At 40.0% G+C, this 27,875-nt stretch overlaps 1 protein-coding gene across 4 annotated transcripts in view; it reads left to right on the forward strand.

The window, feature by feature from the left end:
* Positions 1-27,875, forward strand: part of dennd1a.S (DENN domain containing 1A S homeolog) — a 486,461-nt gene that overhangs the window by 142,057 nt on the left and 316,529 nt on the right. For all 4 annotated transcript variants that reach the window (XM_018232034.2, XM_018232036.2, XM_018232035.2 and 1 more), the window contains exons 4-5: positions 18,302-18,351; positions 20,306-20,425. In XM_018232034.2, the coding sequence (XP_018087523.1) occupies positions 18,302-18,351; positions 20,306-20,425 (170 nt within the window). The remainder of the gene's footprint in view (positions 1-18,301; positions 18,352-20,305; positions 20,426-27,875) is intronic.

Below are 27,875 nucleotides of genomic sequence, written 5' to 3' on the forward strand. Positions count from 1 at the left end.
TCAGGCTTGACATTTAGAAGATTTGATGTGCCTGGATTGAGGCTGCATCGTTCAATAAATTTAAGACACAACTTATTGACAATAATCCTGGCACTCATCGATTGTTAGGTTTGACTGCAAAATTTCTGAATTAAATGATAAAGAAAAATAGTCATAGTAAATACTGTATCATAGGCACCTCCCGAAGCATACTTATTACTGATGTTGTTTGGTATATGTTTTATACCATTTCTAGAATCATCAGTTTTCCAAATGTGCCATAAAAACCTGTCCTCTGAACAGAGGTCTTTTGGTTAGATTCTTATATGTGACCCTATGAGCAGCTTTGAGTTTCTACAGGCTCTATGTTCTTAAGAGTTTGCAAGAAGACTTGCAAGCACTTCTTATAATGCATAGGACATGCAGTTTTGAGAAAAAAAAAAATCTTAGTAATAGTACTGATGGACTAAAAACACTGGAAATATTTCTCACTAGAGAAATGGCTCACTAGAGTAATTATTTGGCAGAGAGGCACCTCTGGCGTTGTCAAGTGGTAATCTCACTTACGTGTCTTAGTTCAGATGCACCAAATCGACTATTTGGGATTCGGCCAAATCCCAGAATCCTTAGTTAAAGATGCATATGCAAATTAGGGGCAAGAAAGAAAATAGGGGGGAAAAAATTATTTTGTGATGAAAAGTCAGGTGATTTCCCTACATGCCCCTAATTTACATATGCAAATTAGGATTTGGTTCTGCCAGGCACAAGGATTTGGTGCATCCCTAGTTCGAATTGACATAATGGGAAGCAACCTGCACTTGGTTTTTTTTGTCCATTGTGCCATATTCATATGGGAAATGTGCACAACACTGACTTTCATTCAAGTAAATGGAACAAAAAACGTTTACCTTAATCGTAGTTTCCAGTACACAGTCCAGTCTGCTGTGGTTATTTTTTGACAGTGGCCGTACATGGTCAAATTAAGCTTCAAGCCCAGTTCACTTGGTATCAATCAAACTGGTTTGAAAATACCATCGGACAAGGAGCGTTGATTTAGCCGTTATTCAGTGGGCCTCCAGTTTGGCCACCTTTAGTCATGGTCCAAACTGTCCCCTGCTGCTACCATATTGTCCTTGACATGATTATGTTCAGTGAGACCAAAGCTAAACTTTAAATAGGTCAAGTGGTACCAACAGTGCCCTTTAGCACCAGAGCTCCCTGCCCATCTGAATTCCTTGCAGTTTAGTGGGCAGAATGGCCTCTGCCCAACTGAAAACAGTGATGTTGAATACCACTAGTGCGGTTTTCATGGAGGGAGTGAAGGTCTTTGTTCACTATTTTTTTTCTATTATTACTGTCCAGAATAAATTGGTGAAACAAACAATTGCTGTAAATACTTGTGTTTTCAATAAATGCTTTCAATGATAGCAGCACCTGTGTGCTCGCTGCTACTATGAGGTGTAGTACCCTGACGTTTATACACGACAACTTTATCTGCATTATTTGTTGTTTCTCCATAAAAGACCAAGGATTTTACATACAGGCCTTATGTAGACTACTATTTTGGAATAACTTTAGACCACTATAAAGCAGATGTAAAAGCTCATATCTATACAGTGGATGCTTCTTATTGATTATTCTAATATACAGAGAAAGTGAGGGACAGGTATAAGATTTGGGCACCCATTATATAGAAAGCTATGAAATAATGCAGTGCAATTTCCCATGTTTCCTATGTCAACAAATACATATTCATGACAATTTTCATCATAAAAATCATATAAAAATGTTTACGTAATTACCTAAAAGGAGAAGGAAAGTCCTTTTTACTTGAAACCCCTGGCTCCTATCAGGAGAAAACTGCACCGGCCCAGGATTTTACCAGAGAGCACCACGGATCAATCGTATATTTCCTGGGACAGACGCATGCACACAGCATTGGACTGGGGGGCCCAGGGCAAACTGGGCCTGCAGCCTTAGCCTTCCCCCCAGCCGCAAAGTCCTCTCTAAGCCACCTATTGGCCGTACCACACTCCCCGCATGTGAATGCGCAGCTCTTTACGTCACACAATCGCTGCCAGTGTCTTGAAGAGGGGTTAGGAGAGGGAGTGCAGAGAGCGGGTCTGGCCTGGCAGGCCCAAAAGAGCTATGGCCCAGTCCGACCCTGCATGCGCAGTAGAATGAAATAGCCGGCTTTTTCATTAAAGTTCGGCTCTCCGATCTATCGCACATGCACAGCCGTGAGAAGAAAAGAAGAAAGACGAAGTTGGAAGACGATTGCTCCGTGGTGCTCACTGGAATAACCCTAGGCCAGTGCAGTTAGGAGCTGATAGGGGCACGAGCCCGGGGGTTTCTGGTTAGTCAAATCAAATCAGTTGTCTTATTATTACATGGAAAAAGTAAGTCCACAAAAACCACATGAAGAAATATTTGCTTATACTTGTATAGGAAACTATTGAAAATTACATTGCTGTACTTCAGAGCCGAGTTTCTGTATAACAGATTCTTTACATGTGTAGTTTGTGGTATTTTAACACAGAAGTAGGGATGCACTGAATCCCAATTCTGAGCTATTTAAGTAAAATTCGGATTTGGCTGATTCTAAGAGTTTGGCTGAACTGAATTTGAACCTATCTATTTGAAAAAAATAGCAACGTGCGTGTTTAAACAATTCACATGTGCATCAGGTTTTTTTTGTTCATGATTTTGAATTTCCACCACTGTGGATAGGTTCAGATTCAGGATGTTATTCAGCCGGACCCTAAAATGTAAGGTTTGATGCATCGCTACACAGAAATGCTAATTTTGGTGCTCTATGACTTCTAGCATTTCTTATCATGTATTTCATATTATACAGTCATATGAAAAAGTTTCGGGAACCCCTCTCAGTCTGCATAATAATTTATTCCACTTTCAACAAAAAAAGATAACAGTAGTATATCTTTCATTTCCCAGGAGTACTGGGGTGAACAAAGATTTTTAGGGAAGCAGTATTCAGTTGTATGAAATTAAATCAAGTGTGAAAAACTGGCTGTGCAAAAAATTGGGTAATCTTGTAATTATGCTGATTTTAATGCATCTAACTGATCAATACTGATTCCTGACAACACCAAATTGGTTGGATTAGCCCATTAAGCCTTGAACTTCTTAGGCAGGTGTGCCAAATCATTAGAAAAGGTATTTAAGGTGGCCAATTGCAAGTTGTGCTTCTGTTTGACTCTCCTCTGAACAGTTACAGCATGGGATCCTCAAAGCAACTCTCTAGAGATCTGAAAACAAAGATTGTTTAGTATCATGGTTTAGGGAAGGCTACAAAAACCTATAAATCTCAGAGGTTTAAATTGTCAGTTTCAACTGTAAGGAATGTAATCAGGAAATGGAAGGCCACTAGGGTTGCCACCCGGCCGGTATTTTACCGGCCTAGCCGGTAAAACACCTGCCAGGACCGGCGCCGATATTACAAATTTACCGGCAATGTAGCGGCCGGTAATATGTAATACCATTTACAAAATCCCTTGCCCGCCGATGAAAACTTAAATTTTCTTCGGCTTGGGGCGGTGGCCCTGCCCCTTTTGTGACGCTACCCCAGTGGCACACCCTTTTTGTGTCACGTCCCGCCCCTTTATTTTCCGCCCCTACCACTGGCCGGTAATTTTTTTTTTTTAAAAGGTGGCAACCCTAAAGGCCTCAGGCACATTCGCTGTAAAACCCAGGTCTGGCAGGCCCAAGAAAAATACAGGAGCGGTATATGTGGAGGATTGTGAGAATGGTTACAGACAATCTAAAGATCACCTCCAATGACTTGCAGCAACATCTTGCTGCAGATGGTGTATCTATACATCGTTCTACAATTCAGCTAATTTTGCACAAAGAACATCTGTATGGCAGGGTGATGAGAAATAATCCCTTTCTGCACTCACGCCACAAACAGAATCGCTTGTTGCATGCAAAAGCTCATTTAGACAAGCCACACTCATTTTGGAACAAAGTGCTTTGCTGATGAGACAAAAATTTAGTTATTTGCATGGCGGAAGAAGAACACCGCATTCCAAGAAAAACACCTGCTACCTACTGTCAAATTTGGTGGAGGTTCCATCATGCTGTGGGGCTGTGTGGCTAGTTCAAGGGCTGGGGCACTTGTTAAAGTCGAAGGTCGGATGAATTCAACCCAATATCAACAAATTCTTCAGGATAATGTTCAAGCATCAGTCACAATGTTGAAGTTACGCAGGGGTTGGAAATTCCAACAAGACAATGACCCTAAACACACCTCAAAATCTACAAAGGCATTTATGCAGAGGGAGAAGTACAATACTCTGGAATGGCCGCCAGAGTCCGCTGACTTGAATATCATCGAAAATCTATGGGATGATTTGAAGCAGGCTGTCCATGCTCGACAGCCATCAATTTGAATTGAACTTGAGAGATTTGGACAAATGGTTAAAAAAAATACTGCCATCCAGAATCCAGACACTCATCAAAGGCTATAGGAGGTGTCAAGAGACTGTTATATTTACAAAAGGAGGCTTAACTAAGTATTGATGTAATATCTCTGTTGGGGTGCCCAAATTTATGCACCTGTCTTAAGTTTGTTATGACGCATATTGCATATTTTCCAATAAACGGTATGCCACTGCTGAAATACTACTGTTTCAATAAGGCATGTGATATATTTTAAAGGAAGTTGCTACTTTGAAAGCTCAGCCAATGATAAACAAAACTCCAAAGAATTAAGAGGGGTTCCCAAACTTTTGCATATGACTGTATATTGGGCTATGGTTGTTTTGTTGCTTTTCTTTTCCAGTCGTATGTATCCTTACTTACCAATTAGTCCCATCTTCTCATTCTTTATCCGCTTTATTAGATATCCTCTCCCACATATTCAGAGTCTTTTATTAATAGACATCTGCCGATCTAAACCCTGCCCTAGATCTGCACTAAATGCGAAACCCTTTTACATACATAACAGCCCTAATCACAAATGAACCTTCCTAATCTGAATATATCTTCTTGTTCGATTGACTGGCATTGGCAGAATTTCAAAATCTTACCTGAAAGGACATTTCTTAAAGATTGTTCCTTGAAATAAACTGAGTATCCTCCACTGTATTTGAAAATGAATCAACAAAATCCCTCTGTTATTCACATACCTTCAAAATTCGGTGTCTAGTTATTCTATTGTCTGAGTTGTAGCTCCAAGAAGGTGGCATTTTTTTTACCCTTTACCCAATGCAAATATGTGCCTATGACCTTTAATGTATTCCAGAAAGCCTTATCATTGTCTTGATATGTTTTTAACTAATGAATGCTATTGGTGCTATAGCATGTATATGTTCTCTGGCATTAGGCATGGGAGCTCTATAAATTCTAAAGTAAGCAGCTAGTATTTTTGTATTGGGTGAGAATGTGCATGCTAATATGCATATTTAATGTTCATGGGAACTGATTAAATCAAGGCACTATCAATTTTAGATGGTTAAACAGTTGAACTGGCATGCAAATTGTGAGTGATGTACTAGTTAGTAAAATTAGTAGATCTAATTCATAGAAACTCTCTCTTTCAATATCCAATGATAAGCAATTATATGACAAAAGAGACTCATTTATTATAACTGCTTTTGACTAACCCTTCTGTGAAGCTGCTTTGAATGTAATAAAGCCTCATTCAGAGCACCACTTCACCAATAAAATGTTGAATATTGCTAATATGCACAATATCATGTTAGAGCAGGAGGATAAATGCATGCAGTTGTAGGGATGTGTAAATAGCCACCCCTAGTATTTTGTGCAGGCAGTCCCTCCATGTTATGGACACCTAATTGGGTCCTAAAATACAGTTGGGAGGGGTACTGTTGACTCTTGTTGTTTCCCACAGTGACCAGCAGGTGGCACTGTGCTAGAGTATAAAAGGCTCTGAAGCCAGATTATCAGGGTCCATCTTGTGCTGGCTCTAGCCTGTGCAGGAGGCAGAGCTCGAGTGGAACCTAGACAGGTCAGGTCTAGTAAGAATAGGCTACTCACCCTTATAGATCACTCTAGGAGTGATAGTCAGTCAGATTATTTAGCTGAGCAGTCTGAGGCTCCTACGAGGATTGTAGTGGGATTAAGATCCCAGGGTACTCATTGCCCAGAAGTAGGGACTAAGTGTACAGACCTAGGGTAGATAGATTCCCCTCAGGTTCCACTTAGGGAAAAGGCTGAAAGCTGGGTGTACCTCCTCAAAGCTGCATGTATTGTTCCTATCTCTGAGGAGAATCATACTGACCAAAGGTGTTGTCAGTACTGCCTATTCAATGTATTGTATGAACCTGCAATGTTCTGATCTATGTACACTCCACTGAGGACTGTATACTGTACTCAATAAATCTGTTATTTGGTTAAGTTATAAGAACCACTGGCGCCCAATTCTTTGCACCCTGATTACAGTTACAGTTGCACTACACCCTGCTTCCACCTCGATGCGAAGGCTCACTCCCTAAGATTTAAGGTCTCATCTGGAGCATATGTACTAGGAGTGAAGCCCATAGTAGAGTAAGGTGCACTCAGTTTACTATAGCGCTACATTTTGGCGCCCAGTACGTGGGGCTCGAGGGGTTTAAACTGTAACACCGCACTGCAGCCTAGTGTGACAGGCGCTGCAGGTGCGGACTCAATAGGAAAAAGGCCAGGAAAGAGGCGGGAGACTTCTGTGGTTCTTCTCTCCTGCTCAAATATTCTGGCGCAGTTACAGTATAGTATTTCGCCATAGTGAAAATGCCTACTATACTGCCCAAAGAAATGGAGGGTCATTTCCCCTCAGTTATCCCAGGCTTGATAACTCCTGACGCAGTGTATGCCTGGGCTATTAAGGAAAGTATAAACCCTCGGTCGGCGAGCGGTGGTGATAGATGGAGTTCACCCACTCGCTCCTGTGTACTTAGCTGCATGCCATTTTAGTATGTTCCCAAGATTTATGGGGTACCGATTCATAGCCCGTGCTCCTTCAGAGATTCAGGACACTGTGCGGCTATTGTGGCAAGTAGAAAATGAGCTCCCTGATGATGGTGAGGGGCCCTCTATGATTTTCCCTCATGGATTGCCGGATGGTTGTCCCTGTGTTTATGCAAGCCTGCCAGCACAGTCCCACAAAAAGGAGAAAACGGTTGTGATAACCCCCTCTGCTGTGTATCTGTGGGCTCTTTTAGAGAAAGTGGAGCCGTGTCAGGCCGTTGTAGTTGACGGCATACCCGAGTGTTGCCCTCCAGATAGTGTGCATCACGCTCTTATGGATAACCCGTTATTCGACGGGCTTGAATATGTCACCCAGGGGCCTTCAATGGAAAAAGGAAAGGCCAGGTTCTTATACTGGGTCCCTGATGAGCCTTACAAGGAAACTTGGCCCTCCAGAGTGTATCCCATAGGCGCCCCTGCAGAAGGTTGCCCGTGTGTTTATCAGGACTATTTTACACCACAGAACCTTAGTGAGGCCCGTGCTGCTGCACTTTGTAACCCGCCTTCTGAAGATGAAGAGAGTGTAAGGGTTACTGGGTCCGTTGACAGAGTAGATTACCCGGAGGAGTCCGGGGTCCCGAACTACTGCCTGAGCCGGAAGGCCCGGTAGAATCAAGGGAGAGTACGGGACTAATTGAATCTACTGATAGAGGGGACTGCTCAACTGAGGAGGCTTTTGCTACTGAGCGGCCGTGTGAGCCTGAGAGCCCAGTAGTGCTGTTGCTAGGAGAAAGCCCTCCAATAACTGCAATTCCCCTCGCTCTCTGTGACAAGGGAGATGCGAGTGATGTAGTGGCCTTGCCCCAGGAAGAGTCTGGGCCCAGTGCTAATGTGTCTTCATGTTTGGAAGTGGATTCAAATATTACTTTATTAACGACGGAGTTGTGTGCAGTAAATCTGGACAACTCTCCTGCCATAGAAGTGGCCTGTGTTAATGTGATGCCCGAATGTGCCCCTGCTGAGAGTGATCCACCAGGGGGAGTTTCTGAAGAAGTTACTGCTGTGGAATTTTGTACTGCGTCACATTCCCCCTCAATACCCTGCTCAGTGAGGGCTAAGTTGGGGAGCGCGCGAAAAAGACAAAGGAGGTGTGCCAGACCAAACAGAGGAGGTGCTTCCAGGGTCATGGCGAGGCGCCCCAGTGTAGAAAACAGTAACGCAGCCATTTTGTATCTTGCTTCAACCCTGCTGGAGTTAGCGGATGCGAGAAAGCAGATCGCGGAGCCTGTTGCTGAACCGGAGGTTCGAGCGCTTGAAGAAAAGCCAGTGCCGTGCGCTCCTACAGTTGTGGAGCATGAGCGGCAGTATGTATATCAAGGGACTTTCTCACCCAGTCCCCGGGGAATGGTTCCAGTATGCGGCCTATGTGATCTGGAAGCACCCAACGCCCTAGAGGATCCTGGTGGAGTCTGTGTGCAATGCGTCTCTCAACTATGGATGGGACCTTTTGTTCGGGCAGACCAGCTTCCATTGGTGGGGACGACCAAGGATGATGTGAGCGGCAACTCTATACTGATCTATGAAGAGATAGAGGAGGCCCCGGGGGTGTCAGCGGCTGCGGCTCCCGCACCGGAATCCCATGTACCTATTCCCCATAGTGAGGCCTGCTGTAACGAGGAATGTGCATTCCCCTTCAAAGTGGCTTCGATTGAAGGTGAGGCCCTAGAGACCGCGGCTGCGGTTAGTGAGATGATCCCGTCCGGCTGGACAGTTGATACGGGCGTTGCCCCTGTCCCAGAAGAGCCCGAGAGTGGGGGTGAAGTTATGGCGTCGCCAACGACCATGCCTTCAGTGGCGACAGTGCCGATTGCACCAGGGGGAGACGCAGATGGTGAAAATGTGTCAGAGCCTACTGCAGACTTCAGGCTTGAAGCTAATGCTGTAGTTCCCGAGGTGGAAACCCTGCAGCCTGAAGTGCCTGCTGCAGTTGATGTGGATAGAGTCCCAGAGGAGAAAAGCCCCGAGGATGACCGGTAAAGTTACCTCCGTGATAGGCCCCAAAGAGAGCCTCTCAACCAGTGAGTTGCGGTTGAGGAATTCGGGACCTTGGGTGGATGTAACCCTTACTACGTACACTGCTCTTAATACACCGACCTGTGCTCCAGTCCTAACTCATGCTATTGATTGGCGCAAATTCTCATTTGGGCGAATTGGGTCCGTGTTGCCAGTGACCCCAACATTCAGAGATCCCCCACTGTCTGAGAGTCAAGTGGAGAAAGAGCTGACTTCCCTCCAAGATGAGGATGATGACTGGAAGTCAGTGTCAGAGAATGCTGCACAAATTCGGTGTAAGTGTCAAAGATCAGTGGTCAGTGAACCCGTACAGTCTTACAACCCCAAAGTGATGGTGCATGTAACCCCTAGTGAGCCATGGGAAAGCACCCATGTATCTGAGCTTTATCACCTCGAGTGGGGAAAGATATCTTTGGCCGGTGAAAAAGACTGGGTGGCGAATATCCCTAAACCCAAAATGGATCCCACCATGGCAACTGCTCCAGGATGGGAGGAGTATGATGGGGAGAGCCCAGAGTTGGATGATCAACCTGCTCCCAAAGAGTTTATGTCTCGCAGCTTCACAGCACCTCCCAGGATAGGCCCAGAGGAAGAGAAAGATTTCTGGGTGCTGCCTGGACGAACAGATCCCAATATTTTCAGGTCTGTTTCCCGAGTGCAACGGGTGATAAATTTTCGAGTGTATAGAAAATGGGGCTATTTATGCCTTATGCTCCTTTGTGGGTGTATGAGAAAGTGGCTGCTTCCTATGAGGATTGGCTCATCGATGAAATCCTGAGGAAAGAGAAAATGCACCACAGTTGTCTTAAAAAACCCAAATGAAGTGCGGCGCAAGCAGGATTGGGAGTACCTGCGTTCTATTGAAAGAGAGTGGCGGTACGGCCGTACCATTTTGAAAAATGCAGTCAAGAGTTGTGGGAAGTACAACCCCACCAAATATTTCTCCATGGAGGTCTATGAGGGAGATGGACAATGGGTGGACAAGCCTCACCCCAAGTATTATATCCCCTATGAAGACACCAAAGCTCGTTTCCTCCACATGATTTGTAGATCTGGAGAAATTGCTTTTTCCCTGATAATACTCCACTGGGAGTGATTCTGCAGTTGATTGAACTGACCACACCTGTCCCTTTAAAGTGACTTGACTTTCTCAAGGGAAGGATTTTTCTTGTTTCATACTCGTTGGAGTTGAGTCTAAAGACTAATAACATTCCAATTAACACCTACACGTTTTTAGGTTCATCCCATTTCCCCTTTACCCTCCTAAGTGCATATACAAAAGGACTGTGGGTTCGGGTTCTTATATGGACTGGAATGCTAAAGTATTTGAGGAAAAACAGTATGTCTAACTTGTGCCTTTCTTTTCAGAGAGTTATTGACCAAGGGTACCTGGACAGTACCCAAGAGTGGTTGCATAATAAGATGAATGCTATGGTGTTGCCATAATGATATGAAATGTGAAGCTAATAAAGGCACAGTTCAGTGACAGTCCAATGTTTTTCTATGCTGCTGTTCTCTTTCAGATGCCATTGTTACCTGGGTACACTCAGGAGAGTGACCCCGAAGAGGTTATAAGGTAATGGCTAAGTGTCACTTTTTGGTAAAGTGTTTGATATGAATGTACTAAGTCTCCAGTAGTGAGAAGACTTAGACCACTGTTCTATGATAGAGATAGATTTCTCAAAACGGTTTCTAGCAAGATGTGCCTTAACTGCTTATTTTATATATTTTAGATATGCCTAAACTGCTTTCTTTTCAGCTTAACCATGGTTCCCTAGTAGGCCTATGGAGAGGCTACTATGGAAATGTTAACCCTACAGTAAATACAATACATGTGTTATTGTTGTAATGTATTTTTGCCTTGATATTGAATATGTTCCTTGCCGGGACGTAAGGAAATCACCAGGGGGAGAATGTAGGGATGTGTAAATAGCCACCCCTAGTATTTTGTGCAGGCAGTCCCTCCATGTTATGGACACCTAATTGGGTCCTAAAATACAGTTGGTAGGGGTGCTGTTGACTCTTGTTGTTTCCCACAGTGACCAGCAGGTGGCACTGTGCTAGAGTATAAAAGGCTCTGAAGCCAGATTATCAGGGTCCATCTTGTGCTGGCTCTAGCCTGTGCAGGAGGCAGAGCTCGAGTGGAACCTAGACAGGTCAGGTCTACTAAGAATAGGCTACTCACCCTTATAGATCACTCTAGGAGTGATAGTCAGTCAGATTATTTAGCTGAGCAGTCTGAGGCTCCTACGAGGATTGTAGTGGGATTAAGATCCCAGGGTACTCATTGCCCAGAAGTAGGGACTAAGTGTACAGACCTAGGGTAGATAGATTCCCCTCAGGTTCCACTTAGGGAAAAGGCTGAAAGCTGGGTGTACCTCCTCAAAGCTGCATGTATTGTTCCTATCTCTGAGGAGAATCATACTGACCAAAGGTGTTGTGAGTACTGCCTATTCAATTTATTGTATGAACCTGCAATGTTCTGATCTATGTACACTCCACTGAGGATTGTATACTGTACTCAATAAATCTGTTATTTGGTTAAGTTATAAGAACCACTGGCGCCCAATTCTTTGCACCCTGATTACAGTTACAGTTGCACTACACCCTGCTTCTACCTCGATGCGAAGGCTCACTCCCTAAGATTTAAGGTCTCATCCGGAGCAGATGTACTAGGAGTGAAGCCCATAGTAGAGTAAGGTGCACTCAGTTTACTATAGCGCTACACAGTGTTTACTTAAGAGTAGTATAATCTTCTAAAATTACTGACAAATCTGAGAACAATTTAGAGAGATTTTTTTGAGCTTTTCTTCATTGGGATGAGAGACTTGATTAAAAATGTTTGTACACAGGATTAAGTAAAATAACATGCATATTTTACACAGGAAACCATCTTAGACACAAGGGGAAATACAAATGTCTTGTAGGTAGTGCCTGGTGCTGCAAGCCAACAGTGTTAACTGCTGAGCCCCCCAGAGCCGGACCACGACCCGCCACACACAATCGCACCATAAAAGGAGAGAAGGGAGGGATGAGAGACCAACAAAGGCGAAGGGGAGGGAGGGTGGTTAGGGGAGTGATGGAGGAAGGGGAGAGTGATAGAGGAGAGGAGGGAGGGGAGAGCAGCAGGGGAGCGAACCCGGAATAGGGGTAGGCAGAAGACCTTTGAACAGGTACCTGCCCAGCTCCCTCACATCATTGCGCCCTAGGCAGGGCCTCTTCTGCCTACCCCTGCCTTCCAGCCCTGGAGCCACCCCATGCCACCCTATTCCATCTAAGACTAGTGCCACACGGGTGCAAACATCAACTAGCTGAAATATGATGTCTATCTTCAACCCTACTGTGGGAAGTAGCCTCCTCTCTTTTGCATTCAGAAGTGTTGAATCTGAATCTTTTTCCCCTGGTGTACTGCCGGCCCAGTCCTGATTGTAAGCTCTTGTGGGCAGGGCCCTCTTTAACTCTTCTATCATTTATTGGCTGCTTTCTATATGCATTTGAATATTCAGTTTAAATTCTCATTTATTGTGCAGCCCTGCGGAACAGTATACATAGGTAAACAGAAATTATATTTCCTTGTGTGTCAGTCACTGTTTCCAGGTAACGTGAGTCCTCGTCATAATTGCTCTGTCTCCATCCCATCTCCAAGTCCTACTAAGCGTCTGAACCAGGACAGGGAGAGGTGAAGTTTGCAGACTATCAGCGGAGGACTGAAGATCATAATATTAAACATCTGGATTCATCCCTCACAGTCATGTATTACTCTAATTGCTTTGTGATTGTGCACATGCCCCTCTACTAGATATTGCAAATCAGAGGTGTTTGGTGGGAGATCCTGTATAGATGAGCTTATCTTTCCTGATCAATCACGAGTGGTGGAGCCATAGAGGTCATCCATGCTGAGGGCAAAAACAATGATTTTGCCTTGCAGTTTCTAATGGAAATGCCTCAATAAAGTTTGTTGCAGGACCCCTGGCAAGAAAGAGGTTAAATGTTGCAGTGAGTTTCTTTACACCCAGTTAATTTCTGCTCCATCAAGCAGGTTATTAGATTGATATTGCTTGTTTAGGGAATAATGGAATCAGTGTAGAAATAAATGAAGTGAGAAGCACCCGTTCACTTACCATTGAAAATTCATTATTAGCACCAAGAAGAGAGGTCCCAGTGCAAGCTAATGTTTAATTTATAACTCTGGTCCAACTTTACTCTAGGCGTGTCTTGATTTAAATCTAAACAGCTTTATCATAGTGCCCCCTTCTTTCTAAATATTTATCTGATTAACACCCACTCTTCAGCAGCCATGCTCTAAAGAATAGGAAACAAGGCAAACATGAGGACGTGTTATACAGAGAAGGACAATAGATAAGGTTTGTTAACACTTAATTACTGCACTCAGCGGATGAAGAAGCTATAGGATTACAATAGCATACCACACACACACAAGTGTATATATTATCCTCCCATCTGTAGGACTGAGGCAGAGAGCACCTGATTCATCTGGGGTGGGGGTGGGTGGCATATATATTCAAAATTAAGTCTGTTTTTAACAATTTAAAACTGTTGGTATATGGGGCAAAGTAGTGAATAGAGGTGCCCATCCTAAATGGCATTTAGGATACTATTTTGGGGGTTTGGGGGTTAATGTTTTTTTTTTTTTTTTTTGCTACAAGCTACAGTGGCTTGAACAAATGTTACACTGAAGGGCCTTCAGCCTTGTGCATTTATAGATGGGGGTGCATTATTTATAATACGTGATAAAAATTACATCAGTAAGCACTGATTATAACTGATGACATCACTATGCACTGTTTACAAATATATATATATATCTATATCTATATATATCTATATATCTATCTACATATCTATCTATATATATCTATCTATCTATATATATATATATATATATAACAAACAAGGGAAAGTTGTGCTCACCACTAGTTTTTAAAATCATTAGGCGGGGGTGCAATGAGGGTGTGACCACAAAATACATATAGACAAATACAAGATTCCTCTGCACTCAACCCATTATCAATATATTTAAGACAGAGACATTTTGTGCATACTGCTACTGAAAAATGCCTTACCCTTTAAACAAAACAGGGATTGTTTGTCCATATATTGCAATATATTTAAGCTGGCCAACTACGTCAAAGTCATCCCATATCTGGCCAGTCCTATGCTCAATTTTCATCTGATTCATTAAGAATTCTATGGTTTAATTATACATTTTATAAAAGGGACGAATACGTTTTACCTGCAACTTACTAGCTGCTTTCAAAGTAAAACTCCCAAACTTGGCTGCCCTTTTATTAGACACCAGTGGGATCACCTGACTATAGTTGGAGAGGGTGGGAGCTACAACATGGAGCTGGTCACTGCTCTTGTAGAACTATAACAAACAAGGGAAAGTTGTGCTCACCACTAGTTTTTAAAATCATTAGGCGGGGGTGCAATGAGGGTGTGACCACAAAATACATATAGACAAATACAAGATTCCTCTGCACTCTTTTTCAGTAGCAGTATGCACAAAATGTCTCTGTCTTAAATATATTGATAATGGGTTGAGTGCAGAGGAATCTTGTATTTGTCTATATATATATATATATATATATATATATATATATATATATATATATATATATATATATATATATATATATATATATATGTCAGTACAGTGAGTGCACTCTTTCCGGATTTAGAATGTAGAGGGTGGTGCGTTGGTCAAAACTTCATAATACATCTTAGTAAATGGACCCGCATGGGAATTATGAAAATGAATTTTAAATATAAACATAATAGATGTGACTTTGGAATTCCAAGGCTTCAATGAAAATAGTTTACTATTGAGGTAAATTTTCCCTCTAATCCTTGGGATCGATTATCTGGAGTGGTTTGGTCCTGGTGTTTTACATATGTCTACTAAAAAACACACGTTAACTAAACCCAACAGGGTGGCTTTGTCCACCAATGTGGATTAATGCAACTTTGTTAACATCAGTTACAAGGTACAGGTATGGGACCTTTTATTGAGAATGCTCAGGACCTGGGTTTTCCAGATAACTGATCTTTCCTCAATGTGAATCTTTATACCTAAAGTCTACTAGAAAGTCATGTAAACATGGAATTAACCCAATAGGCTGGATTTGCTTCCAATAAGGATTAATTATATCTTAGACTGGATCAAGTACAGAGAGGAGAAACCTTTCCATAATACAGAGCTTTCTGGATAACGGATCCCATGACTGTACTGGTTTCCTCTAGTTTCTCTAAATAATACTGCTCTGCCTGTATTCTGAATTGCTGCATTCGTAAGGGGTGGCAGGGAGAGGCAGGCAGTAAGGGTAGAACTGCTTTGGCTATGTCGGCACATTTTGCGCCATTATGTTCTGAGAACAGCCAGACCTTTGATTTATAAATGAGCACTAAGGGGTCTGCTTTTTCAGTCTACAGTACTCTTGTCCAGGGGCTATGTAAATTATCCCCCTAGTCAGTGTCGGACTGGGGGAAGCACTGCCCACCGGAAAACCCAAATAAGCCCACCCCCCCCCGAGCTCAGGGGCCTTTCCGGAAAAACAACCCGATGCCACCTGCTTTCCAGTGTTGATGGTTTTCAATGCCGAACATCCCCCATCGTTCTCTTACTGAACTAAATAACCTGCCCATGTGCCCAGACCATGGGCCTAACAGGGCCCGCCAAGTTTTCTCCCGGTTTTCCCGGCGAGTCAGTCTGACACTGCCCATAGTATATAGGTCATGTTGCCCCACCCCCTTGTCCACATGCTTTTGTTTATTCCTTGTCAAATAAACTTACTAAGTTTCCTTATACCTTGCTGAAATACTGGCCTTTGTGTTATCACTTGGGGAATGATTATTTGTAGCAATACACATTTTTAAAATTCATTTATTTAACCTAAAAACGTTATATAGATCTTCCTATGTTTTATCGATAAGGGACATTTTCTGCTGTAAGCTACTTCTTAATAAGAAAACAACCTCTTTTTCTTTTTTTTCCTCTAACAATTTTTAAAATATTCAAAATTTTATGTTTTTTTTTCTTATTTGGTAATTAGGCGTTGAATAAGATTGCCTAGTAAAGATGACGGGGCATTTTTATATTGTTTGACTTGGCGAGAGCCTCTCATTTGTGCTGGTGACATGGCACTTGACTAGATATGTAGGTACATTCCCAGGTTGCCAGTTGCTAGGTTACAGTCTCCTGCACTGGGAGTTACAGGAGGGCGGTTTGGCTTTCCGTACCCCATATGCTATGGCTGGTGACAGTCCCTGGAGGACTGATATGTTTTAACAAACTTTCCCCTCACTCCCTCTGCAGCTCCCTCCTGCTCTCTGATTAAATCCTTATTGTGTGGCAGAGATACCTTCTTATGGCCATAGTTTCCCTGTAGATTAGACGGTAGGAGCTTGTTACCCGATTAAGTGGAAAATTGCCCCATTCTCTGCATCAAGCATCCCTAACGTTTAACCTTATTCTAACCATTAGTCCTTTTGTGAGTGATGCAAAAGTGTAGATTACCTTTGCAATACATATTGTGTTCGAATATTAAGCTAAAAATAATGAAATTCCTCAAATTGTATTTTTTTAGTTTTTCTAAAATGTATGTTTTAAATAGAAATTAATATTTCCCCCCAGCTCATGTTTTCAGTAAAGCAGTTTGCTGATTCTCTCTAGATTATTACCATTGATACATTAATTGCTGCCATTTCTTTGCAGCAGATGAGAAATACCAGCAATTATTGTATTAAACAGACAGGTGCTCTGTAACAGACTATAAGAAACTATAGGTCCAGAAGAAGGCTCATTAGGAGCTGAAGTTGGAACAGTTTTGAAAATTCATTTTTAAAACACAGTTTAGAAAGAAGATACTTTAAAGCTACCGAGAAAAGTCATTATCCGTGCTGCATTCGAAAAGAATCTAGCCCACAAATATAATTCTGCCTTCCAGGGAGACAAGTTGTTAGGTTTCTTAGTATAGTATTAGTTGCACCAATTAAAATACATTTGCATTATATTAATTGTTGTACAGTAGAAATGCAGTACAATTAAAGTAAAAATGGTTTGTATGTATTGGGTTTTTTTAAAAATAAATTTTAAGAAGGCCATATTGATTGAAAATCCTTAGGGAGGCCTTATTTTGCTCCAGCCATTTGCTGTTGGCTCATGACCTCACATGTCTTCTAATGTTTATAACAGACTATTTATGATCAGTTTGTGCAAAGGTTCAGTCAATTCTGCTGAAAAATAATGATAGGCAGTGATAGACAGTGATGTGGGTCTCAAAGGGTATATCCACAGGTCCCCCTTCTAGGATACTGCTGTGTTCAAATGCATGCAGAACCAGGCACTCATGCACAGAAGCTCCCTATGTCAGGTCTGTTTTGGCAGACTCCAGTGATACCATTGGATCTGCGCGCACTCAAGCACGTGCCTTGCCTGCCTTCTTCTGCTAGAAGGTGCACACAAACAGCAGCACAAATAAAAATAAATATTAAAAAAAGATGGAAATACAAATAATAATTGAAAAAAGCTAGATGGACCCCTGATCACACTGTTAGCCTATGTATTAATCCGCCACTGATCATAGGGGGTCATTTGCAAGGGTGTGAGTGTTAAGAGGGGCAAGAGTGTTCTTTTTAGTGCTCACTTAATAAGCAACTGGTTTATTTGCCTGCCTTCTTCTCCCAGAAGGTGCACCCAACGAGACCCAGCAGCACAAATTAAACTACATATTAAAAGAGGAAAATAGAAGTAATAATTGAGAAAAGCTAGATGGACCTTTGATCACTTTTGATCACTATAGCATGTGTATTAATCCAACCCTGATCATAGGGGGTCATTTACAAGGGCACAAGTGCTCTATGTTAAGGGGGCAAGAGTGTTCTTTTAGTGCTCATTTAATAAGCGCCTGTACCCTGGAGAATACTGCACTGTACACCAAATGCTGAATAGTGCACAAATTAGAGGGCAGGTGGGGGGACACCCATCTGCCACGGCCATCACCAGGCTGACCATCACTATAGTCTACTGCTTGGGCCTAAATTAGATTATTATGGGGTTAAACGGTGATGATAGAACGAGTTTGCTCATGTATATTGCTTATATTTTTTTTCCCAGATTTATCCAGCAAGGCAAATTCAGAATTATAAAATTCTTACCTTGAGTTTTTTTAAAAAAATACAAATTGACATAACCTTTTAGTAGACCTGTCAAAGCCACGACTTCCCACTGCAGTTAAATGTTTTTATTGTAGATTATTAGCCTTACAAATGTATTAACATATTTGTTTTGTTTCAACAGGAAGTTCTGCAGACTGTCACGAAGTTTTGCTTTCCATTCAGCTTAGACAGGTAATATTGAATTTTTTAAATTTCCACGTATATTCCATGATGCAGCCCTTTCTACAAAAACTTCGTTCCAGTTCCTGTTAAATTGTTAATACAATTTTATACTTGCATTTAAATTACTTAAACATTCCTTACTATGAGATTGTACCCTCTCCTGTCTTATTTACAGCAGTATTTAACCTATACTTAGCTTGCTACAAGTTTGACCATATATAGTTTTTTTTTTATTGAACCTTGTTTTAATTATGCAAAATAAAAACAGATTGGCACTGTTAAAATATTGCCTATTACTCTGGGGCAGCCACATGCTTGTGTTTGTGCCTGTTAAACTATCCAAACACAGACCAATATAAGGCCTCCTGACTGTCTGCCCTGTTGAGTAGCCAGATATCTGCCGGCAGGCATAAAAATCTGGTCGGGTGAGCACTGCATTTACGTGTTTATGCAGATCTTTCCAAATGCTTCAATTATAAAAGCTCCATATCTGTTCTGTATTAGTTATTTAAAGTGATACTGACACTAAAAAAACTACTTTTTAAAATTCTAATGTACATTAAATGTTACCTATAGGTCATGTTGATCGTTTTTTGCGGAGATGTTTGTTTATGTAAGTTATTGTTAGTTTCTAAACCTGACTGTTTTGCCAACCTGACTGTCCCATCTTAGCTTGTCAGTTAAAATTTCTAATACTAATGGACTCCTGCTGCACAAATATGGCAGCCCCCTCATACAGGAACATGGGGCATCAGACAGGTAATTTAAAAGCATCCTGCAAATACTTTATAGCAAAGTTATAAGTAACTTTCAAAGGCAATATTATGATAGATGTTAAAAAGAGTTTAATTTCTGGTGTCAGTATCTCTTTAATAATAATAGAGTTCGCTCTAAAACATCTACTAGTTGAAGGTGTGATGTTTGTTAAAGGGATTGTTCACCTTTTCATGAACTTTAAGTACTATATATAATAATAATTTATATTTTATTTATATATATATATATATATATATATATATATACACAAAAGCTATGAATATCTTGTAAATGATATCCTTATAAACAGTAAGTTCAGATGTCATCAGTTATAAACGGTGAGTTCTGATGTCATTTCTGTCACATGACTCACTGAAATTTGTGTATTATAATAAATAAAGTACCCCCAGTTGCAAAATATGAGGATATTAGAAGTTACCTCGGAGTTCCATGACCTGTATAAAAACACTCGGCCTTCTGCCTCGTGTTTTTATATGGTCATGAAACTCATCAGTAACTTATAATATCCTTATAATTTACAAGAGGGGGTACTTTATTCACTATATCATCTATCTATCTATCTATCTATCTATCTATCTATCTATCTATCTATCTATCTATCTATCTATATATATATATATATATATATATATATATATATATATATATATATATATATATATATATATAACAATTTCAATAGTCAATATTGAATATAGTCATTTCGATTTTTATTCAGCACCATTCCAGTTTTCCATTTCAGCATTCTGGTTGCTAGGGTCCAAACTACCCTCACAACCATGATTTGAAATATCAATAGGAGAGACCTGAATCGAAATATGAGTAATAAAAAGTAGCAATAACACATTTGAAACCTCACAGAAAATTTGTTTTTTAGATGGGGTCCGTGACCCCCATTTGAAAGCTGGGAATAGGCAGAAGGCAATTCATTCAAAAACTGTAAAAAAAAGGAAACATCTATGTTGCTTAGAATTAGTCATTCTATAACATCTAAAAGTTAACTTAAAGGTGAACCAACCCTTTAACTACTTTGTCATGCATTTCCTAGTTAATTACAGACATCATCAAAATATATGTTGCTGCTAAAAAAAACCATTGTCATCATGTTTGTTGTGTGATGCCATGCTCTTTTTAGCTGTATCACACAGTACATATTTTCACATGTCACTTAATCTCTTGTTTTTAGCCTCACCTCCAGCCATGTTGGACAGAACTTCACATTTGTACTAACTGACATTGACAGCAAGCAGAGGTTTGGCTTCTGCCGGTTATCTTCAGGCGCTAAAAGCTGCTTTTGTATCTTAAGGTAAGGCAAGCTATTCCTGTTTATTGAGGAAATGTCTGAATGCGCATCATTATATCTCATTGATTGTCCTGCGGTCTGAGAGCAAACAGAGCAAACTAAGACATACTGGGGGTGTGACCACGTGGGAGATCTGTGTGCCTATCTAGCATTTAGTAGACATGGACTTCTTTTGCATCATTGCTTTATTAAGAAAAATAATATTGATGCCTGACATTTTGCAGAGTGCAGTGAAGAGGTATGCGGACAAGGCATTGAGAAAATAAGTTTAGGCTGTAGGGTTGGTGATGAATTGACCCTTTTGAACAGGTCAGATATAATTTTTTTTTCTCCACTTTGCAGATGCCCTCAAAACATTTTAGGCAGGAAAAGACTCAATAAAAATCATGAAAAAATCTGAATCGTGTTTTTTTTTTTTTTTTTTTTTAAAGATTTGACACCAGAATACTTTGATTTTTTCGGATTGTTGTAGGCAAATCACAAATTATTTGGATTATTGTGCGAAAACCCAGCACAGATCATGATATATTCCAATTGTAGGGGACATCTGCCATTGACTTCTACATGACCTTGGCAGGTTTGAGATGGAGTGCGTTTTTAGAACATACAAAGTGGGACCTGTACCTTGTCTTGTTTGTCACAGTTTTCCTTGCACTCTCCATCAGTATGCTTTCAATGCAGCAATGTGCAGTAATCAACCTGCAGAACACCTTTATTGTGTGGTTCACAACATGTTTTGGGATACCTCCCTTTTTCACATCTGTGTTACTTCTCTTGTTTTAAACTTACATCTGCCCACCTCTTTGACAAGAGAGGTCAAAGGGGTTAGATCTGACCTGTTGGTATACTTATAGGGTATATATGAAAGGATATTGGAAACATTTTTGATATTTAAGTCAAGCTTTTTTATATGACTGTATATATTTAGGGCAGGGCCTGAATAAAAAGATGAGTAATAAAAGTAGCAATAACAACAAATGTGTAGCCTTCTAGAGAATTTGTTTTTAGAAGGGGTCAGTGACCCCGATTTGAAACCTGCAAAGAAGAAGGCGAATAATTCAAAAACTATTAAAAGGAAAAAAAGTTGTTTTTTTAAAAAAAAGGTTTAGTATTAGCTATTGTAAAATATACTAAAATTTAAGTTAAAGTGATACTGACATGTTCCTATAAAAATAGGAACATGTCAGTATCAGTGAAAAGAAGCTGCAAGTGAAATATAAGCTCCCCAAAGCCACACCAGCCCGGCGAACCTTGGTTACGGCGACCCTCCGACACCATTAAATCATCTTGCTGAGTTGTTTCAGTCAGGCTGGGCTGGGGGCTCCCTCCACAGGCTGGAGTCCTGTTTTCATGTGTAATTAACCTATGGAGGGATGGCGCCGCCCCAGCCCAGCGTGACTGAAACAACTCGTAAGTATGATTTAATGGTGTCGGAGGGTCAACGTTACTAAGGTTCGCCAGGCTGGGGTGACTTTGGGGAACTTTCAGCTGCTTATATTTTGCATGCAGCTTCTTTTCACTGATACCAACACGTTCCTATTTTATTGGAATGTGTCAGTATCACTTTAAACGTGAATCACCCCTTCAATTCTGTAAAAGCATAGTGAACTCTTAACATTTTGTTGAATTGTGCTTAGTAAAGGAAACATGTTGATCTGTCTTTGCAATCTAGAACCCATCTTATCAGGTCATTTCTGATAATTTTTTCAGGCATTAACATCTTGAGCTTTCCCAGTATAGAACTTTTTACTTACAGTTTGTCTTTTTCAGGGGTTGCATATAATCATATTTTGTTCTTTAGTTTGCATTTCTATTTAAGATTTAGCCAATGGTACTTTTTCATTATCCCGGATTAGGCCACTTGGCTGTGTGCCATAACTGTATCCTGTTTGAAATGTAAGATGCATGGAAAGAATTGTACACAATCTCAAGAATGGGTTCTCTTATCTTGCTGCGGAATTTGTATATTTAATATAAGCAAAATGCCTTGCCTGTGTTTGTGGAGGATGTTAAGACTGCTGTTGTTTGTTATTCAAGTTTATAAGACCCTGAACTTCTTGTCAGTATGAGGACATAGAGCTGCAGTGGTGCATTGTTCACTGTGGCTAAGGCCTCTATTCTGTTTGATAAATGAATGGGTCAAACCAGAAGCTTTGCACAACTTCTGCTGAAAGGAATATTATCTCAGTATACACAAACCTCATTGACAAGGGCCTAATGCAGAAATTGAGCAGCATTATCGTGTGTTAGGTGATCCCAACCCTTAAAGGGATTCTGTAACGGGAAATCAAGTTTTTGACAAAATGCATCTGTAAATAGCGCTCCTCTGACAATATCCTTCAGCAAAATCCATTTTTCAAAAGAGCAAATTTTTTTTTTTACTATTTAATTATGAAATTGAACATGGGGCTTAGACATGTGGTTAGTTTACCAGGTGCCCCTAGCCATGTGACTTTGATAAACTTCTGTCACTCTTTAGTGCTGCACAAGGTGGAGTGATATTACCTGCCCATTACATTATTTGAAATTGCCGCATACAAATCACATTAAATGTAGTTATCCCCGGTAATCAATCAAAAATGCCTGCATTTTCAGACAAGTACCCAGGATCACTGCATGTAAAATGCTTTACAACTAATGTAAAGGGGCAGGCTTTGATGGGAGCTTCATCCCCTGCAGGAGAGGAGATTTTTCAGCTTGGCAATAAAGTGCTCTGCATGTCACGGCCCTTAGTAGGACTCTCAATCCTTCCTATAGAATTGTGCCATTCCTCCAAAACCACCGATATTTTTGGCCTTCTGTTCTCCAAATTTTAGCAATAAAAGTCTCTGATCCACGGAGCACCAAGCCAGGTCGAAGATTAATACATTTTCATTTTATTGAAGATTAAACATTTTACATGATAGTAAATCACCAACAGTGCATCAAACGCAGTCCATGCTTAACGCGTTTCGTAGCTTCAACGCTACTTCATCAGAAGCATAAACGAACAACTTCCCATAATGCCCTTAAATAGTGCAACAAACCCCTTTAGCCTAATTAGAATCATCAATTGAATTAACCCTTAATAAGAAACCCACAAATTAAAAACATTCTAGGAAAATGCACTAAATGAAAAATTTGTTACAAAAATCCACAAAAGGGGTTAAACATGACAAAACATATCACTACCTCCTACGGTTAGAATAAAAGGGAGGGAGAGAAAGTGCAAATATAAGTACTATAATAAGGCAATATATGATTATATAAAATATTAATTTAAATAATGCCAAATATTCTAAGGATATATAAATATGCCATTAATAACATTAAATACAAAAGCACGAGAGCTCACACTCCCTATTCAGGCCCCCATAATCCTCAGTGGTTTTCAAATGATATATCCAGAAGGTCTCCAGCCTACTTAATTTGGTTTCATAATCTCCCCCTCTAACGTCTCGCACTGGCTTATCTATGACTTGGAAATTAACCCTTGCATAACCATCATGTTTCTCAACTATATGTTTAGCCACTGCGGATCTAAAATCCTTTCTATCCACCGCCGACAGATGTTCCAAGAAACGGGTGCTTGCCATACGGGTAGTCTTACCCACATATTGGGATTTGCACTCACATGTAATTAAATATATGACTCCCTTAGACATACAGTTGAAATATCTATTTATCGTATAATTAGCCCCTGTCACGGAACTTGAAAATATTTTAGATGGTGTCACACTCAAACAGGTTTTACACCTCGTTCTTCCACACTTGTACACACCTTTAAATTTAATCCAAGAAGGTTCAGTTTCCTTGGTTTTGGAAGAATATAAGCTTTTAGATACATGCGTGGCTATACTTTTGCCCTTTCTGAAAACAAAACTAGGAGTTTTGTCCAAAGTTTTTCTCAGAACTGGGTCTTGTAATAAGATCCCCCAATGTTTACGCACACTACTCTTCTACACTATAAGCCCAAAACCAAATCCAAAACAGGACATGATGCTTCGCAAACAAAGGTGCGTTTTTGCACCACTTTCAGCAAGGATGCCAATTCAATTAAGAGTAGTGTGCGTAAACATTGGGGGATCTTATTACAAGACCCAGTTCTGAGAAAAACTTTGGACAAAACTCCTAGTTTTGTTTTCAGAAAGGGCAAAAGTATAGCCACGCATGTATCTAAAAGCTTATATTCTTCCAAAACCAAGGAAACTGAACCTTCTTGGATTAAATTTAAAGGTGTGTACAAGTGTGGAAGAACGAGGTGTAAAACCTGTTTGAGTGTGACACCATCTAAAATATTTTCAAGTTCCGTGACAGGGGCTAATTATACGATAAATAGATATTTCAACTGTATGTCTAAGGGAGTCATATATTTAATTACATGTGAGTGCAAATCCCAATATGTGGGTAAGACTACCCGTATGGCAAGCACCCGTTTCTTGGAACATCTGTCGGCGGTGGATAGAAAGGATTTTAGATCCGCAGTGGCTAAACATATAGTTGAGAAACATGATGGTTATGCAAGGGTTAATTTCCAAGTCATAGATAAGCCAGTGCGAGACGTTAGAGGGGGAGATTATGAAACCAAATTAAGTAGGCTGGAGACCTTCTGGATATATCATTTGAAAACCACTGAGGATTATGGGGGCCTGAATAGGGAGTGTGAGCTCTCGTGCTTTTGTATTTAATGTTATTAATGGCATATTTATATATCCTTAGAATATTTGGCATTATTTAAATTAATATTTTATATAATCATATATTGCCTTATTATAGTACTTATATTTGCACTTTCTCTCCCTCCCTTTTATTCTAACCGTAGGAGGTAGTGATATGTTTTGTCATGTTTAACCCCTTTTGTGGATTTTTGTAACAAATTTTTCATTTAGTGCATTTTCCTAGAATGTTTTTAACTTGTGGGTTTCTTATTAAGGGTTAATTCAATTGATGATTCTAATTAGGCTAAAGGGGTTTGTTGCACTATTTAAGGGCATTATGGGAAGTTGTTCGTTTATGCTTCTGATGAAGTAGCGTTGAAGCTACGAAACGCGTTAAGCATGGACTGCGTTTGATGCACTGTTGGTGATTTACTATCATGTAAAATGTTTAATCTTCAATAAAATGAAAATTTATTAATCTTCGACCTGGCTTGGTGCTCCGTGGATCAGAGACTTTTATTGATACAATTTGTTACGCTCTATCCGGAGGCGTGTCGGCGTTGTTAGCACAGCCTAATCTGTTGGTCGGAGCCTGCTCTCTGGAGTTCGGGTGAGTGCTCTCCTTACGTGCTACTAATCTCCAAATTTTAGCACAAAGATGTCTCTCCATAAAACTTTCTACCCTTAACCTTGTTGTCTATCCTCCTGGAAAACTCTACAGTGAAAATTCATCCTTTTTATATAAAAAAACAAGAAAGAACAGGTGGAGCTAACTTATAGGACTTACAGAGTATCACATCATCATACTAAACCTATGAAAAAGCTGTTATTTTTCTTTTTTTTACTTGTTGTGGATTATGAATTATTTAGTGCATTTTTCAGCAACTCTCCTGTTTGAAATATGAATAGTAGAGGCCTTCATAGAAAGTTTATTAAAAAATGATATCAAGAAAATCATAGCCTCACAGATCAGTTATTTGCCTGTTGTGGTCAGCAACCATTTGAAAACTAAAAAGATGCAGAAAAAGGAGGCAAATAATTTAACTATTAAAAAAAAATAGAGAGAGCAGTTGATAAGACATTGTACTTAAATCCTACTAAAATGCAATGCAGAGTGTTTATATAGTGAATAAAGTACCCCCTATTGTAAAATATAAAGATATTATAAATCACAGCGGAGTTCCATGACCGCAGGTTGAGTTCTTTTCTACAGGTCATGGAACTCTGAGGTTACTTCTAATATCCTCATATTTTCTAACAAGGGGTACTTTATTTATTATAATACACACATTTTAGTGAGTCATGTGACAAAAGTGACATCACTTTTCACCGTTTATAACTGACAACAATACTAGTAACGTTTTATAAGGATATAATTTATATATTCATTGCTTTTGTGTATTATATGTATATGTATTATATGTATTATATGTATTATATGTATTTTTTTCCCCAAAAGGCACTCACTCATGGTTTGCATTCTTCCAAAAAAGGCACAATTTGCCAGCAGTATTTTATTTGTGTGCTAATTTCACATTTACCATGAGTTGTAAATAAAATATATAAAATGGAAATAAATATTGTGGGATGTAAACATTATGCTCTGACCTCATACCTTGTGTCTTTTTAAAGTTGTTATAAATGAAAGTTGTGCACAAATAGTTATAAACATAGTACTCTTTCCTTTTGATGCTCTCTTTGTTCATTATTTATATGTATAAATGAAGAATAGCCTAGATACATATACTTCATGTGCTTGAATAAATAATACAGTTGGCTGTGAGCCTCTCTGTGTCTGACTCAAGGATCTTCTCTTTTGATTGAACTCCTAATCCAATGGGGCCTCTCACGTGGTGCAAAGTGAGAATTGTTTCTAATTGAGCAGAAACATGTGGAAGGATCAGGAATATCTTGGGGATTAAAAAAAATTTCAAATTTGTACGACTTCCAGCTTGTACTTAAAGCAGTGTCTGCCTGGAATATATGTTAGTTAGTGTGACCTGCGACCTTGGAATCTGTTGACATGGGTCCCAGCCAGAACTCCGCCACAGAACGCCTTTGTTAGAGTCAGTTCACAGCTCCTTGATATTGCAGTCAGTGAAAGTCGCCAGCTAGAATGGAAGGAGAGCAGAGTTGTTTTTTCCCATGCTTTGGAAACAGAGGATGGCCTTTCACCAGCAAGAACCTTGTAGGCTTAGTTCAATTGACACTGACAGCTTCCTGGCTTGAGGTTGCCAACTGGCAGCTTACTGATGCAGAAAAGAGAAGCAGCATGAATAACCAGTGTATGGGTGTTTGTATGGACAGAGGAGAAACATAACACACTTTGGTTGTAATATCCTTAACCTCCCCCTTCTATTACATATGTACCTATATCAGTAGAAGGCCTACTCTTCAGCTGGTATGTTTTTATATAAATCTGCAGCCGCTCCTTTCCATATATTGAACAGTTTTTATCCTATTTGGTATTCCCAGTAGTAACTACTCCGTTCAGAAATCAAGCCGGACGTAAGTCATTTAATATATAGTCAGTATCAGTGGCATTCAGTTCTCAGTTGTATTACTCGTACAGTGGTTTACAGCAAATTTACAGCAGCTGCATTAAAATGCTTAAAATAGGATCATTCAGGTTCAAATATATCTTTAATTTCTTGAAGGTTATATTATATATATATATATATATATATATATATATATATATATATATATATATATATATATATATAAATAATACACAAAAGCCATAAATATCTTGAAAATTATATCCTTATAAACGGTGAGTTCTGATGTCATCAGTTATAAACGGTGAGTTCTGA

The sequence above is a fragment of the Xenopus laevis genome, chromosome 8S, assembly GCF_017654675.1.
Source record: "Xenopus laevis strain J_2021 chromosome 8S, Xenopus_laevis_v10.1, whole genome shotgun sequence".
NCBI classification, from domain to species: Eukaryota; Metazoa; Chordata; class Amphibia; order Anura; family Pipidae; genus Xenopus; species Xenopus laevis.